Source organism: Heptranchias perlo, chromosome 5 (genome assembly GCF_035084215.1).
Source record: "Heptranchias perlo isolate sHepPer1 chromosome 5, sHepPer1.hap1, whole genome shotgun sequence".
Lineage (NCBI taxonomy): Eukaryota > Metazoa > Chordata > Chondrichthyes > Hexanchiformes > Hexanchidae > Heptranchias > Heptranchias perlo.
The window spans coordinates 56894411-56911488 of NC_090329.1; the positions used below are offsets into that span (position 1 = coordinate 56894411).

The 17078-nt window shown below is 42.3% G+C and overlaps 1 protein-coding gene across 3 annotated transcripts in view; it reads left to right on the top strand.

The window, feature by feature from the left end:
* The window catches only part of gareml (GRB2 associated, regulator of MAPK1-like), a 154442-nt gene extending 151694 nt beyond the window's left edge, over nt 1-2748 (top strand). For all 3 annotated transcript variants that reach the window (XM_067984432.1, XM_067984430.1, XM_067984431.1), the window contains one exon: nt 641-2748. In XM_067984432.1, the coding sequence (XP_067840533.1) occupies nt 641-1664 (1024 nt within the window). In that variant the 3' untranslated portion in view covers nt 1665-2748. The remainder of the gene's footprint in view (nt 1-640) is intronic.
* The last annotated feature ends 14330 nt before the right edge of the window (nt 2749-17078 follow it).

The following is a 17078-nucleotide window of genomic DNA, read 5'->3' on the forward strand; positions in this document are numbered from 1 at the left end:
TGTAACAGTGAAAAGTGAGCATGCTTTTGATGGGGGAGGAGGTCCTCCAAATATGCAATGGTGTTAACAAGCGTGAGAGCTTGTGACTAAAAAAGTCAACGCAATCTCAATGGTTCAGACCAGTCAATGACACTGATTGATGCAATTAATATTGTACAGAATTTCTCACTTTACGGTTTTATGCTTTAAATAGTATTGCACTCCCAAAGTGCTATTTTATAACAATGACTATCATCATTTCTACAAGGAATGTGTCCATAATTTGGTTGTTCAATTTAATGAAAAAATAGAACTTAAACCATGGACTAGAATACAACACTACCAGTTAAATTAAGCAGCTCATAATTGGGTGAGATTATCTGTCAGCATAGTATAATGGAATTGTAGAAATTGGGATCTGTCCCAGGATCTTTCCAGAATACAAATGCTTTCACATTTTGAATTTAATTTACGTGGTAAATTCCATGCTGACTTTGCCCAATATGCATTGTGCTCATGTTCGTTCTTTGTGGTTCGTGGTGGTAGTTCCATTGAATAGGTTTCTTTTCGCAGTGTGGTAATAATGTTATTTTAGAGGAGTAATCCACGTTAACAAGGCATGGCTGTAAAACATTCTTCATATATTTCCTTTTGTTTTCAGTTCTGGAACCCGCAGTGGCAGCTGCTCGCCATCCCCAGACTCGTACTCCCTCTACTGTTACCCATGCACATGGGGAGACTGCAAGGCTACAGATTCTTCCAACCGTCCAATGTCAGGAAATATTTCATCTAATATCCAGAACGTGCAGACCTCCTGGTCGGATCCATGGGCATATTCAGATAATGTTCAAAGTGTGATCAGTGGGCGATCTACACCACAATTATCTGGAGATACTGTCTTCAAAAGTTACTACAGTTGTCCTCGACTGAAACCACCCAGCTCTCAGAAACGGTTTGCCCCTTTTGGGGCATTGAACCCTTTTGCCAATCCTAGTTATTCCTCTAGTCCATCAGCAGCAGATTGGTTGGAAACTTCTGACCATCACAAATCTCCATCTGCCACATCAGAGCATTTTGATCCTTTTGATCTTGCGGTCAGCCGTAGCACTTCTCCTGATCCAGGCTCTGTCATCAATTCTGGAGACGTAAGGTACAATCAGGAGTTTAGAAACTGTGCACAGGATTCATTGTATAAACAGGCTGAGAGCATATCTTGTCCAGTCCCACCACCACGACCTCCAAAAGTCTGCGACTCAGACAACATTATCATCAGAAGTACAGCTTCTCTTTCTCCTACCATTGTGAGAGGTGCCGAGGGTGGTGTCACAAGGGTCTATCTCACGCAAGGAGTTATAGAGGTCCCTCCAGTGTCATCTCGGAGTAATACAGAGATACCTGTCTCTCTCCCTTCATCTAATACACCAGGTATGCCCAGATTAAATGGTGGTGGTTCATACTGGCACCCACCATCTGACCTATCTACTCTTTCTGTGGAGGAAGTCTCCAAATGCCTACGGTTCATAGGCCTTTCAGAAGATGTGGTGACATTCTTTGTCCGTGAGCGAATTGATGGAAACATTTTTGTTCAGCTGACTGAGGAAATTCTATCTGATGATTTTAAACTCACAAAACTGCAAGTGAAAAAGATCATGCAGTTTATTAAAGGATGGAGGCCTAAAATTTAACCTGAGTCCTGTTTAGCCAAGTGGGTTAAGGTTTAACTCTTTAACTCATAGAAGAACCTTATGATAATTTGAGAACATTTCTTTGAAAAGTACCTCCTGATGTTTAAAGTGTCTTGCCATAGAAAATACAATTTATGTAGGTTAGTGTGAAGAATAGGTGTTATTAAAGTGTAATAGCGATTGTTTCTGACATTGTACACTTTAAAAATGCTATCCTCCCTCTTTCCCGTTATAGAAAATGTTAACTGCACAATACATTGAATTTTGTAGGAACAAATATGAGTTAAAGAGTTAAATTATTTTTGAAGTCAATGCTGCCTTACTGGAGGTAGAATAGTCTTCAGGTTATGTAAGCATCTGGTGATGTATTTAGTCAAACTCAATGTGTTTTCATGAATGTTTAAAATGCTTCAACAGTGGAATGCTGAAATGCAACTTCCATTGCTTCAATTTTCAATCAGTTAACTGCTACTGTGTGTTACCGAGGACAAATTAGATTAATGGTGGATAAATCCCTTCTAACACTAACAGTACTAATAAAACTGTGGAACTCCATTTAAAAACATTTTTGTATTACCCATATAATTTTTCTTGTACTTGCAGACCCCCACCCCCACCAAACGAAAATAGAAAGCCCAGGAAAAAGATTATAGGTAGTAAAGTATTTCTTGTGCAGCATGCAGTTATTGTGACAGCTATAAGGAAAAATAAAGCACACATCTGTAAGGGAATACACAGTTGCCCTTTTCCACAGTACGCTGCATATGCCTATAATTTAGCACATTGTTTAAGCCAGTAATTTGATCTAAAAATGTACTGTACTAATCACTACTGTCTTAAAAACTGTATAGTCTGTTATTTGTGGAAGACAACTCTAAATTATACAGTTTAATGGCTATGGTTTTTCCAACTAATTTTTGGGAAATTTCTGTGTATGTATATTTATGGACAAGTGAGTTTTCTCAATGTAGATGTTCATGTTGATATAATTTTCTTTTTTAACAATGAAAGTTGATAATACTATAATTGTACTGAAATGCCCAAGTTTATGCATAATTTAATCTATACAAATCAATACAGAGAATAGAACACAAAAACAAAAAGCATCCATGTATGATTTATGTGTTTTACTTTGTGAAACTTTCCACTTGCACATAATAGCCTTGGTTCTTCTAGTGGAAATGCATGTTGTGTCTGTGCTAATTTTATTTTCCCAACAGTGAATCAATATTGGCTATCTTACAATTTTCCATTTCATTCTAGTACTCTTGCTAGGGACAAAAGAAATAGGAGCAGGAGTAGGCCATACGGCCCCTCGAGTCTGCTCCGCCATTCAAGAAGATCATGGCTGATCTTCAACCTCAACTCCACTTTCCTGCCCGATCCCTATATCCCTTGATTCCCCTAGAGTGCAAAAGTTTATCTAACTCAGCTTTGAATATACTGAACGGCTCAGCATCCACAACCCTCTGGGATAGAGAATTCCAAAGATTCACGACCCTCTGAGTGAAGAAATTTCTCCTCATCTCAGTCTTAAATGGCCGACCCCTTATCCTGCAACTATGCCCTCTAATTCTAGACTCTCCAGCCAGGGGAAACAACCTCTCAGCCTCTACCCTGTCAAGCTCCCTCAGAATCTTATATGTTTCAATGAGATCACTCTCATTCTTCTAAACTCCAGAGTGTATTGGCCCATTCTACTCAACCTCTCCTCATAGCACAACCCTCTCATTCCAGGAATTAATCTAGTGAACCTTTATTGCACCACCTCTAAGGCAAGTATATGCTTCCATAGCTCTAGGAAACCGTCTCGAATGCATTCCATGAACTCGTCCTCCAAACTACCTTTGCCAATTTGATTTTCCCAGTCTATATGAAGATTAAAGTCTCCCATGATTACTTAGATAAGGAGACCAAAAGTGTGCGCAGTACTCCAGGTGCAGTCTCACCGAAGCCCTGTACAAATGTAGTAAGATTTCCTTACTCTTGTACTCCAATCCCCTTGCAACAAAGGCCAACATGCCATTTGTCTTCCTAAATGCTTGCTGTACCTGCATGCTAACTTTTTGCGTTTCTTGTACCAGGACACCCATGTCTCTCTGGACACCAACATTTAAAAGTTTCTCACCATTTAAAAAATATTCTGTTTTTCTGTTCTCCCTAGCAAAGTGAATAACCTCTCATTTCCCCACATTATACTCCATCTACCACCTTCTTGCCCACTCACTTAACCGGTCTATATCCCTTTGCCGACTCTTTGTGTCCTCCTCACAGCTTACCTTCCCACGTGGCTTTGTATCATCAGCAAACTCGGATACACTACACTCGGTCCCTTCATCCAAGTCATTAATATAGATTGTAAATAGCTGAGGCCCAAGCACCGATCCTTGAGGTACCCCACTAGTTACAGCCTGCCAACCTGAAAATGACCCGTTTATCCCTACTCTCTGTTTTCTGTCCATTAACCCATCCTCTATCCATGCTAATATGTTACCCCCAACCCCATGAGCCCTTATCTTGCATAACAACCTTTTATGTGGCACCTTATCGAATGCCGTTTGAAAATCCAAATGTACTACATCCACTGGTTCCCCTTTATCTATCCTGCTAGTTACATCCTCAAAAAACCCTAATAAATTTGTCAAACACGATTTCCCTTTCATAAAACCATGTTGACTCTGCCCAATCATATTATGATGTTCTAAGTGTCCTGTCACCACTTTCTTAAGAATGGATTTCAACATTTTCCCGATGACTGATGTCAGGCTAACTGGCCTGTAGTTCACTGTTTTCTCTCTCCCTCCTTTCTTGAATAGTGGTGTTACATTTGCTACTTTCCAATCCGCTGGGACCATTCTAGAATCTAGGGAATTTTGGAAGATCATAACCAATGCATCCACAATCTTTGCAGCCACCTCTTTTAGAACCCTCAGATGTAGGCTATCAGTTCCAGGGGATTTATCGGCTTTTAGTCCCATTAGTTTCTCAAGTACTTTTTCTCTACTGATTACTTTCAATTCCTCACTCTCATTAGCCCATTGGTTCCCCACTATTTCTGGTATGCCTTTTGTGTCTTCTACTGTGAAGACAGATACAAAATATTTGTTTAACTCATCTGCCATTTCTTTATTCCCCATTATAATTTCTCCTGTCTCAGCCTCTAGGGGACCAACATTTACTTTTGCTACTCTCTTCCTTTTTACATACTTAAAGAAGCTTTTATAATCTGTTTTTATATTTCTTGCTAGTTTACTCTCATTCTATTTTCTCCCTTTTTATCAATTTTTTAGTTGTCTTTGCTGGTTTCTAAAACTCACCCAATCCTCAGGCTCATTTCTCGTCTTCACGACATTATAGGCCTCTTCTTTTAATCTAATACTATCCTTAACTTTTCCCGTGGAGTTTTTATTTCTCAATTTGTTGAGAATATTGAAATATTTCTTTAAATGTTAGCCATTGCTTTTCAACTGTCATACCCTTTAATTTAATTTCCCAATCTACCTTAGCCAACTCGCCCCTCATATCCATATATTTGGCTTTATTTAAGTTTAAGACTCTAGTTTTGGACTTAAGTACATCACTCTCAAACTCAATGTGAAATTCTTTCATATTATGATCGCTCTTCCCCAGAGGATCCTTTACTGTGAGATTACTAATTAGCCCTGCCTCATTACACAATACAAGATCTAAAATAGCCTGTTCCCTGGTTGGTTCCATAGCTCTAGGAAACCGTCCCGAATGCATTCAACGAACTCGTCCTCCAAACTACCTTTGCCAATTTGATTTTCCCAGTCTATATGAAGATTAAAGTCTCCCATGATTACTGCATTACCTTTGTTACAAGCTCCTATTATTTCATGATTAATACTCTGTTCAATGGTATAGCTACTATTAGGGGGCCAATAAACTACTCCCACCAATGTTTTCTGCCCCGTGTTATTTCTTATTTCCTCCCATACTGATTCTACTTCCTGATCTTCCAAGCCAAGATCCTTTCTAACCACTGTCCTTAAGTCATCCTTTATTATCAGGGCTACACCCCCTCTTCCATGCTGCCTGTCTTTTCTAAACGTCATGTACCCTGGAATATTTAGTTCCCAATCTTGGTCACTTTGCAACCATGTCTCTGTAGTATTAGATCAAACCCATTTATGTCTATTTGTGCAACTAATTCATCTGTCTTGTTACGAATGCTCCGTGCATTCAGATAGCACAGAGCGAATGGAGTGCATTGCGAACAGAGTGGGTACTTGAGAATTTGGTGAGAAGGGAAATTAGGTGTAGAGGGGGAAGGACAGTGAACAGAGAGGAAGAGCTCTGAGAGCAGCGCAGGCGGGAGTGGAGACCAAAACAGCAGAGGCAGGTAAATAAAAGTCGAGGATCAAAGGCCTAAACTCACTTGGAGCAGCGGAGGGGGTAAATTTTCAGTATTAATTCGGCGGGAATCAAAACAAAATCAAGAAGTGACGTCACAGGACAGCAGGTAGATGATTGGCTAGCAGAAGGCCCGAGTGTGGAGCGAGAGCGGGAGGTAATACAGTGGGGGGGAGATGGCCCGAGTGTGGAGCGAGAGCGGGAGGTAATAAAGCGGTGGGAGAAGGCCCGAGTGTGGAGCGAGAGCGGGAGGTAATAAAGCGGAGGGGAGATGGCCCGAGTGTGGAGTGAGAGCGGGAGGTAATAAAGCGGTGGGAGAAGGCCCGAGTGTGGAGCGAGAGCGGGAGGTAATAAAGCGGAGGGGAGATGGCCCGAGTGTGGAGCGAGAGCGGGAGGTAATACAGCGGGGGGGGGAGATGGCCCGAGTGTAGAGGGAGAGCGAGAGGTAATACGGGGGGGGCGGGGGGAGACACGCAGTTTTTACACCGTTGAAGTCAACTCACCACAGGCAAAAATTGAAAGAGTGACGTCACAGGACAGCAGGTGGGTGATTGGTTGGTGAGTATTACTGTTTTAGGGCAGAGGTTTAACTAAAAGCTTAAATCAATAACTTAAACTACATAAATTAATTAGTTTCTAAAACTAAGAATTGCGAGAGATTAAAAACTCTAATAAAAGGAAATAAATAAATTCTGGTTCGACAAGCGATGGCAGGGCAGATGATGTGTCGTAACTGCAGCATGTGGGAGTTGGTGGAGACCAGCTTGATTCCCCGGTAACTACGTCTGCTGTAAGTGTCTGCAGCTCGAGGAACTTCATCTCAGAGTTGTTGAGCTGGAGTCCGAGCTGCAGACGTTACGATGCATCTGGGAGGAGGAGAGTTACCTGGACATTTCGATCCAGGAGGCAGTCACACCCTTGGATCAGGTAGTATTTTAGATTTGTTCAGTGGTCAGGGACAGAAGGGTTTGACTGTGAGTTAGGCAGGTATGGGGACTTGGGATCTAGTGATGGAGGAGCCTCAGCCCTTGACCTTGTCCAACAGGTACGAAATACTTGCTACCTGTATGGATGAGAGCAAAGACTGCAGGGAGGATGGGCAAACTGATCACTGCACTGTGGCACAGGGGGCCATTCAAGTGTGGGGAGTAAAAAGGAATGTGATAGTGATAGGGGATAGTATAGTCAGGGGGATAGACAGTGTTCTCTGCAGTTGCGACTGAGAGTCCTGAAGGCTGTGTTGCCTGTCCGATGCCAGGGTTAAGGACATCTCCTCGCGGCTGGAAAAGAACTTGGAGCATGAGGGGGAGGGTCCAATTGTCCTGGTCCATGCAGGAATCAACAATATAGGCAGAACTAAGAATGGGGTTGTGCTGAGACAGTTTGAGGAGCAAGGGTCGAAATTAATAAGCAGAACCTCAAAGGTAATAATCTCTGGATTACCACCTGAGCCACCTGCAAATTTACATAGGGACAAACAGATCAGAGAGTTAAATGCGTGGCTCAAAGGGTGGTGAAGGAGACGGGTTTCAATTCATGGGGCACTGGCACCAGTACTGGGGAAAGAGGGAGCTGTTCCGTTGAGATGGGCTCCACTTAAAGCGGGCTGGGACCAGTGTCCTGGTGAATCAAATAACTAGGGCTGCCGATAGGGCTTTAAACTAAAAAGGTGGGGGGAGGGTCAGGTGAGACGAAAATTAGAAATCTAATGCGAAAAGTCAAGACAACAAAGCAGTGTAGTGATTTGGGTAATGATAAGCAGAGTGTGGCAGGAAGGGACAGAGAGTTTACCAATAATAGGGAGCTATTGTCCTAGCTTGAGGGAGTGAGTACATAGGTTAAGATGGCAGGTGATATTTTACTCACCATAAGTCACGCTCTCTGCTGCTCTCGAAGTAAAGCTGGTGCAGATAAGGCTAGAAGAACGTTTCGCACATCGAAACTGAATTCAATAAATTTAGAAATTTGTGGGCAATCATCTGGAAAGTGACCATAAAAACAGCTGGATTGTCATTAAACCCAACTGGTTCACTAATGCCCTTCAGGGAAGGGCGCCTGCCGCATCTACTGGTCTGGCCTACATCTGACACCAGTCCATTGTGACTCCACAAGGGCACAGACAGTCCTTGGGATGGGGTTAGTGGAAGGGCATCTAATTTACATGGGACAGGAGGCCACTGCGGGTACTTCACCGGCACCTGCTTGCCCCATGCAGCATCTAGCCTTCAAGTCAAACAAGGCCAAGTAAACCTCCTTTTGATTACCACCTACTGCCCCCCTCAACTGATGAATCAGTATACCTCCATTTGAACACCATTTGGAGGAAGCATTGAGGGAAGCAAGGGCACAGAATGTATTCTGGGTGGGAGACTTCAGTGTCAACCATAATAACAACTTGCATTTATATAACACCTTTTACATAGAAAAACATGCTAAGGGGCTTCACAGAGTTGTAATCAGACAAAATGTATACTGAGCCAAAGAAGGAGATATTAGGAGGGATGGTCAAAGAGGTGGGTTTTAAGGAGGCTCTGAAAGGAAGAGAGGCAGGTGGAGAGATGAAGGGATTTTGGGGGGGAGGGGGAGGGGGAGATTGCAGAGCTTGGGGCCTAAACACGTGAAAGCATGGTGGCCAATGTTGGGCAAAGGGAGGGGAATGCATAAGAGGACAGAGTCAGAGGAATGGAGAGTTCTGTGGGGGCTGTAGGGCTGGAGGAGGTTAAAAAGTAAAGAAAGACAGACTTGCATTTATATCGTGTTTTCTTGACCTCAGGACGTCCCAAAGCCCTTTACAGCCAATGAAGTATTTTTGAAGTGTAGTCACTGTTGTAATGTAGGAAACAGAAATAGGGAGTTGTGAGGCGATGAATGGATTTAACTATAAAGATAAGAATTTTAAATTGGAGGCATTGGGGACCGGGAGCCCAATGCAGGTCAACAAGAACAAGAGTGATGGGTGAATGGGACTTGGTGTGGAATAGGATATGGGCAACAGAGCTTTTGATGAGCTGAACTGAACAGAAAATGGAGGAAGGAAGGCCAGCCGGGATAGCATTGGAATAATTGAGTCTCGAGGTGACAAATGCATGAAGAAGAGTTTCAACAGCAGATGGGCTAAGGCAGGGGTGGAGGTGGGTGATGTTATGAAGGTCTTTGTGATGGAGAAGAGATGGGGTTGGAAGCTTAGCTTGGGGACGAATAGAATGCTGAGGCTGTAAACAGTCTGGGTCAACCTGAGACATTTGCCAGGGAGGGGGATGAAATCAGTGCCAAGGTTATGGAATTTGTGGTGGGGGCTGAAGACGATTCCCAATGTTTAACTGCAGCTCATCCAAGATTGGCTGTTGGACAAACAGTCTGACAGCATAAAGGCAGTGGAGGGATTGAGAAAGTGGCGGAGAAGTAGAGCGGGGAAGTTGACCCCAAGTCTGCAGATGATTTTGTCAAGGGGCAGCAAGTAGATGAGGAAGAGGAGGGGGCATGGATAGATCCGTGGGGGACTCCAGAGGTAATGGTGCCGTCTCTTGTTCTTTAGCTTGATTAAAGAATGGAATACTGCAGGGAGGTGCAAGGCCCCCAAACTTCACTCCTATTTCCCATATAAGAACCTTTATAATTCTTGGAGAAAAGATCATACAGGGTGTCCGAGATTGGGAAGAACGAGACCAGCTGCCAGCACAGGGTTTGGTACCAACTTCTCTTGTTGTTTGTGGGACTTTGCGTGCGCTGCTGCGTTTCCCAATAATTACAAGTGACCACCTTTCAAAGTACTTTATTGGCTGTGAAGCTTTTTGTGACGTCCTAAGGTTGTGAAAGACTCTGTTTAAATGCAAGGTTGTTCTTTCTTTAAATCCATTCACTAATTGTTAGCAAAGCATATAGTGAAGCTTTTTACCACTTTACTCCTTCTAAAAGTGTGACAGCTGCTCCTTAGGATACTATTGTAGCCTGCTTTTTCATTTTTCTTTCTCTAGGTGTGCCGGGTCCAGTACATCCAGCCTTGCCACCTCTTCACAGAAAACAGTGTCGCTCTCTCTCTCCCCAGCACCAGCTCATATACATCCATTCCATGTAACTTAACTGAGTGAGCTAAAAAGGAGTGCAGTCGGTGAAATGCCAGAAGGAGGTGCTTGCTGTTCAGCTTTAAAAAATAGCTACTTATCCCCAGCTGCTACTACCATCCCTGCCTCCATTCCGCCCCCCACCCTCCGCCCCAACTTTAGCTGTTCTGTAGGTGTGGAAATGTTTTCACCATACTTTGCTCCTTGTACAGGGATAGGCCAAAGAAATCTACAGATTTAAAAAAAAGTGAAATATGGAAAAGAAAGCAGCTGTAGATGCAGACACTTGGACGGATAGCTTTCTAAAATTCACGCGAATAAAGGAAATGTTTGGGATCGTTGTCAGTAGAAAACTCGTGGCTCTTACTGCACAATATTGACAGCAGAAATACTTTCAAATTGTTGCTTGAAAAAGACATCCTGCAAAACTGTCCTTTTATCTCTGGGACTCAAGTTCAAATCATAGAACGATACATCACAGAAGAAGGCCCAGACTGGAACGAAAATCTCCATCTGGTGGTTGCAAGGATCATAAATGAAATGAGTTTGGGCTGTCTCAGCAAAAATGCTTCATCTCCTATAACTAACATTTTGCACCTTAATATGCACGAAAATTCACTAAAAGGTGCAACAATGAAGGCCAACGGAATGTTGGCTTTTATTACTCGGGGGATAGAATATAAAAACAGGGAGGTATTGCTGCAGTTATATAAGGTATTGGTGAGACCGCACCTGGAATACTGCATACAGTTTTGGTCTCCATACTTAAGAAAAGACATACTTGCTCTCGAGGCAGTACAAAGAAGGTTCACTCGGTTAATCCCGGGGATGAGGGGGCGGACATATGAGGAGAGGTTGAGTAGATTGGGACTCTACTCATTGGAGTTCAGAAGAATGAGAGGCGATCTTATTGAAACATATAAGATTGTGAAGGGGCTTGATCGCGTGGATGCGGTAAGGATGTTCCCAAGGATGGGTGAAACTAGAACTAGGGGGCATAATCTTAGAATAAGGGGCTGCTCTTTCAAAACTGAGATGAGGAGAAACTTCTTCACTCAGAGGGTGGTAGGTCTGTGGAATTTGCTGCCCCAGGAAGCTGTGGAAGCTAGATCATTAAATAAATTTAAAACAGAAATAGAAAGGTTCCTTGAAGTAAAGGGAATTAGGGGTTACGGGGAGCGGGCAGGAAATTGGACATGAATTTAGATTTGAGGTTAGGATCAGATCAGCCATGATCTTATTGAATGGCGGAGCAGGCTCGAGGGGCCGATTGGCCCACTCCTGCTCCTATTTCTTATGTTCTTATGAAGTCAAAAAGTTGCATAATAAACTCATCAAATTTTTAAAATGTAGTGCTATAAAGTCAAGTTGAAGAAAGTAGAGCCTGTGTCAGAAGAGTATCCTTTAACTGTATTGAGGTATCCTCAACAGTTTGAAAATACATTTCTATGTTCAGATTGAATTCCACTCTTAAATATCCACAGGTAAGATTGATTAATGGAGTGTTATATAAAAAAGGGGAAATGGGTGTGACTCAAAAACCAAGTCACTGATTTAATTATCTTTTATTATTATTGCTTTACTGTTCAACCATAAATTCAAAAATCAACAGTTATGTTTCAGTGATTGGTTACAAAATTCACATGGGGGCCACGATACTTAGAAATCGGGCTACACCAAGATCGCCATCAATCAATATTCCAAAGGATTAATGAACAGTTTCTAAAGCATATAAAATCCCCAAATGTTTTAAATCACCAGATGTGTACATCGATTTCACTGAATGGATGGATTGTTGAATAATGCATGAAATTAGCACCATCTGCTGGATACTCACACACACTGAGGTTTTTCAAAAAATGTCAGATTCACACCCTTCTCCAACTTGAGTTTCCCAGTTAACAAGTTTAAACTGATTTCATCATGATATGGGCGTTATTCATGTAAGGTAACACCAAATAGCTTGTTTTTTGACCAGTTATGTGAAAGCATAGCTTTACTTTAGCAAGGGTCTTAACACTGAGCAGGAATTGAATTTATTTATGATCACTAATTTGAATGTTGTTTATTTTGATGCTAAAGAGTTCAAATTCCAGAAAATGTTGAAGTTGTCAAAAATAACAAACAGGGTCGAGTTTTCTCAAGAACTCCCACTGTTCAACACACTTTTTCATCTATCTTTGACTCTTCATCACTTCTGCACAATCGTACATGGTCACCAGATCAATGTTTGTACCTGATAAGAGTTTACAAGTGAGTTTCCATTTAATTTAAAGCAGAGAGTAGTGGTGAACGGCTGTTTTTCAGACTGGAGGGAAGTATACAGTGGTGTCCCCCGGGGGTCGGTATTAGGACCACTGCTCTTTTTGATATATATTAATGACCTGGACTTGAGTATCAAGGGTATAGTTTCAAAGTTTGCATGGCACAAAACTCGGAAATGTAGTAAACAGTGAGGATAGTAATAGACTTCAGGAAGACATAGATAGACTGGTGAAATGGGCAGATACATGGTAGATTAAATTTAATGCAGAGAAGAAATAGGATGGATTAGACAGGGGGTAAATGCGAGGCAGTCTAAGATGAGATTGGAGTGCATGTGCGTAAATGCAAATAGTGTGGTAAATAAGGTTGGTGAGCTACAGGCACAGGGTGCCATATGGGACTATGATATAGTGGCAGTAACAGAAACCTGGCTCAAAGAAGGGGAGGATTGGGTACTTAATATGGCTACAAGGTATTCAGGAAAGATAGGGAAGGAAAGAAAGGAAGGGGGTGGCAGAATTGATCAAAGAAACCATTATAGCAGTGGAAAGGGTGGATGTAGTTGAGGGGTCAAAGACAGAATCTACTTGATTAGAATTAAGAAACAATAGAGGAGAGGAGCTATTACGCTACTGGGTGTATACTATAGGACACCAAATAGTGGGAAGGAGATAGAGGAGAACATTTGTAGGCAAATTACAGAAAGATGTAAGAACTATAGAGTAGTGATAATGGGGGACTTCAATTATCCCAATATAGACTTGGATGGCAACAGTGTAAAGGGCAAAGAAGGGGAGGAATTCCTAAAATATATTTGAGAACTTTCTGGAACAGTATGTTTCTAGCCCAACGAGGAAGGAAACAGTGCTGGATCTAGTTCTGGGGAATGAAGTGGGGCAGGTGAAGCATGTTTTAGTGGGGGAGGACTTGGGGAACAGTGATCGTAATATCATTAGGTTTAGAATAGTTATAGAAAAGGACAAGGAACAATCAAATGTGAAAATGCTCAAGTGGAGGAGGGCTGATTTCAGTGAGTTAAAAAGGGATCTTGTCCAGGTGGATTGGAATCAAAAATTGGTAAACAAAACAGTAATTGAACAATGGGAGGCCTTCAAGGAGGAGTTGGTTCAAGCACAGAGTAGACACATTCCCACAAGGGGGAAAGGAAGGGCATCCAAAGCTAGAGCTCCCTGGATGACTAAAGATATAGAGATTAAAATGAAACAGAAAAAGGAGGCTTATGACAAATGAAAGGTTCATAATACAGTAGGAAGCTGAATACAGAAAGTACAGAGGAGATCTAAAAAAGGAAATAAGAAGGGCAAAGGGAGATCATGAGAATAGATTAGCGGCTAACATAAAGGGGAACCCAAAAGTCTTTTATAAACATATGAATAGTAAAAGGGTAGTCAAAGGAAACTTGGGACCGAGTAGGGACAAAAAAGGAGATCTTCTTGTGGAGACAGAGGGTATGGCTGAGGTAATAAATGAAGACTTCGCATCAGCTTTCACTAGAGAAGAGGATGCTGCCATTGGAGCAGTGAAGGATCGAGGTAGTAGCGATATTGGATAGAATAAAAATAGAAGAGGAGGTACTTAAAAAATTGGAAGTACTCAAAGTAGAAAAGTCACCCAGTCCAGATGGGATGCATCCTAGGTCACTGAGGGAAGTAAGGGTGGAAATTGCAGAGTCTCTGGTCACAATCTTCCAATCCTCCTTTGATATGGGGATGATGCCGGAGGACTGGAGGATTGTAAATGTTACACCCCTGTTCAAAAAAGGGGAGAGGGATAAACCCGGCAATTACAGGCCAGTCAGCCTAACTTTGGTGGTGGGGCAACTTTTAGAGACAAAAATCCAGGACAAAATTAATTGGCACTTGGAAAAGTATGGGTTAATAAATGAAAGTCAGCACGGATTTGTTAAAGGAAAATTGTGTTTGACTAACTTGGTTGATTTCTTTAATGAAGTAACGGAGAGGGTTAATGAAGGTAGTGAGGTTGATGTGTATATGGACTTTCAAAAGGCATTTGATAAAGTACTACATAATAGACATGTTAGCAAAATTAAAGCCCATGGGATTAAAGGGACAGTGGCAGCATGGATACAAAAATGACTGGGGGCAGAGAATAGTGATGAATGGTTGTTTTTCAGATTGCAGGGAAGTATACAGTGATGTTCCCCAGATGTCAGTATTAGGACCACTGCTCTTTTTGATATATATTAATGACTTATAGAGGGTATAATTTCAAAGTTTGCAGATGACTCGAAACTTGGAAATGTAGTAAACAATGTGAGGGATAGTAACGGACTCCAGGAGGTCATAGACAGACTGGTGAAATGGACAGACACATGGCAGATGAAATTTAACGCAGATAAGTGTGAAGTGATGCATTTTGGTAGGAAGAATGAGGAGAGGCAATATGAACTAAATGGTACAATTTTAAAGGGGGTGCAGGAACAGAGAGACCTGGGGGTGCACATACACAAATCTTTGACAGTGGCAGGACAAGTTGAGAAGGCTGTTAAAAAAGCAAATGGTATCCTGGGCTTTCTTAATAGAGGCATAGAGCACAAAAGCAAGGAAATTATGCTAATCCTTTATAAAACACTGGTTAGGCATCAACTGAGGGTGCAGAAGAGATTTACTAGAATGGTACCAGGGTTGAGGGACTTCTGATATGTGGAGAGACTGGAGAAGCTGGGGTTGTTCTCCTTAGAATAGAGAAGGTTAAGGAATTATTTGATAGAGGTGTTCAAAATCATGAATGGTTTTGATAGAGTAAATAAGGAGTAACTGTTTCCACTGGCAGAAGAGTCGGTAACCAGAGGACACAGATTTAAGGTGATCAGCAAAAGAGCCAGAGGCGACATGAGGAAACATTTGTTTACACAGCGAGTTGTTATGATCTGAAATGCCCTGCCTGAAAGGGTGGTGGAAGCAGATTCAACAGTAACTTTTAAAAGGGAATTGGATAAATACTTGAAGGGAAAAAAGTTTCAGGGCTGTAGGGAAAGAGCATGGGAATGGGACTAATTGGATAGCTCTTTCGAAGAGCTGGCATAGGCACGATGGGCTGAATGGCCTCCTCCTGTGCTGTACCAACTATGATACTATGAAGTGTGAAGTGATGCATTTTGGAAGGAAAATGAGGAGAGGCAATATAAATTAAATGATACAGTTTTAAAGGGGGTGCAGGAACAGCCGGGATCCTGAGATTTATAAAAAGAGGCACAGAGTACAAAGGCAAGGAAGTTACTAAATCTTTATTAATCACTGGTTAGGCCTCAGCTGGAGTATTGTGTCCAATTCTGGGCACCACACTTTCGGAAGGGTGTCAAGGCCTTAGAGAGGATGCAGAGGAGATTCACCAGAATGGAATTGGCATCAGTTATGTGGTGAGACAAGAGAAGTTGTGATTGTTCTCCTCAGAGCAGAGGATGTTAAGGGGAGATTTAATACAGGTGTTCAAAATTACAAAGGCTTTTGATAGAATATATAGGGAGAAACTGTTTCCACTGACAGAAAGGTCAGTGACCAGAGTACACAGATTTAAGGTAATTGGCAAAAGAACCAGAGGGAAGATGAGAAAAAAAAAAATTTCAGCGAGTTGTTATGATCTGGAATGCACTCCCTGAAAAGGTGGTGGAAGCAGATTCAATAATAACTTACTAAAGGGAATTGGATATATACTTGAAAAGAAAAAAATTGTAGGGCTATGGGGACAGAACAGGGGAGTGGAACTAATTGGATAGCTCTTTCATGAGGCGGCACAGACGTGATGGGCTGACTGGCTTCCTTCTGTACTGTATGATTCTTTGATAATGGAATAGAATTTGTCCATCTTCCTGAACAATCCCACTGAATCCTCTTCTCAACTGCCAGCCCACTGGCTTTTCTGAAGCCAATTCTGTGGTCGGACCAAAACGTGGCTTATGCTGCTGGTGCTCGAGTTGGATGACAGATTTTAACTCCCAGCCCTCATTTTAATATCCCAACTGAGCCTGGCAGAAATCACTGCTTGGCCATAGGATGGGATTGGGAGTTTGAGCGGGAGGAGGTTGCTGCCAGGACCTGGTCCTCGGTAGCCAGGTAAGTGATGAGGGGTTAAAAACAGAAAATGCTGGAAAAGTTCAGCAAGTCAGGCAGCATCTGTCGAGCAAGAAACAGAGTTAACGTTTCAGGTCAAAGATCTTTCATCAGAACTCTGTCTTCGATCTGAAATGTTAACTCTGTTTCTTGCTCCACAGATGCTGCCTGACTTGCTGAGCTTTTCCAGCATCCGTAGCATTTTGCTTTTGAAGTGGTGAAGGGAGGCTCTGGATGCAATCGGTGAGGAAGCCCAAGCCAAGGGAGGCCCAAGGTTTCCTTGTGTGGCCTGGAGGAGCAGCTGCAGTGTAGTGGAAATCTGGAATTCTCTTCACCCAAAAAGCTGTTGAGGCTAGGTCAATTGAAAATTTCAAAACTGAGATTGACCAATTTTTGTTAGGTAAGGGTATTACGAGTTACAGAACCAAGGTGGGTAGATGGAGTTAAGATACAGATCAGTCATGATCTAATTGAATGGAATGGCAGAACAGGTTCGAGGGGCTGAATAGCCTACTCCTCTTCCTATGTTCCTAAAACAGAAGAGGGAAGGGATGGACACATCGGTTGAAACTGCTCTGCTGTGCTGCTTTGAGAATGCCTGTGCCGTCGATATCCTAATGACT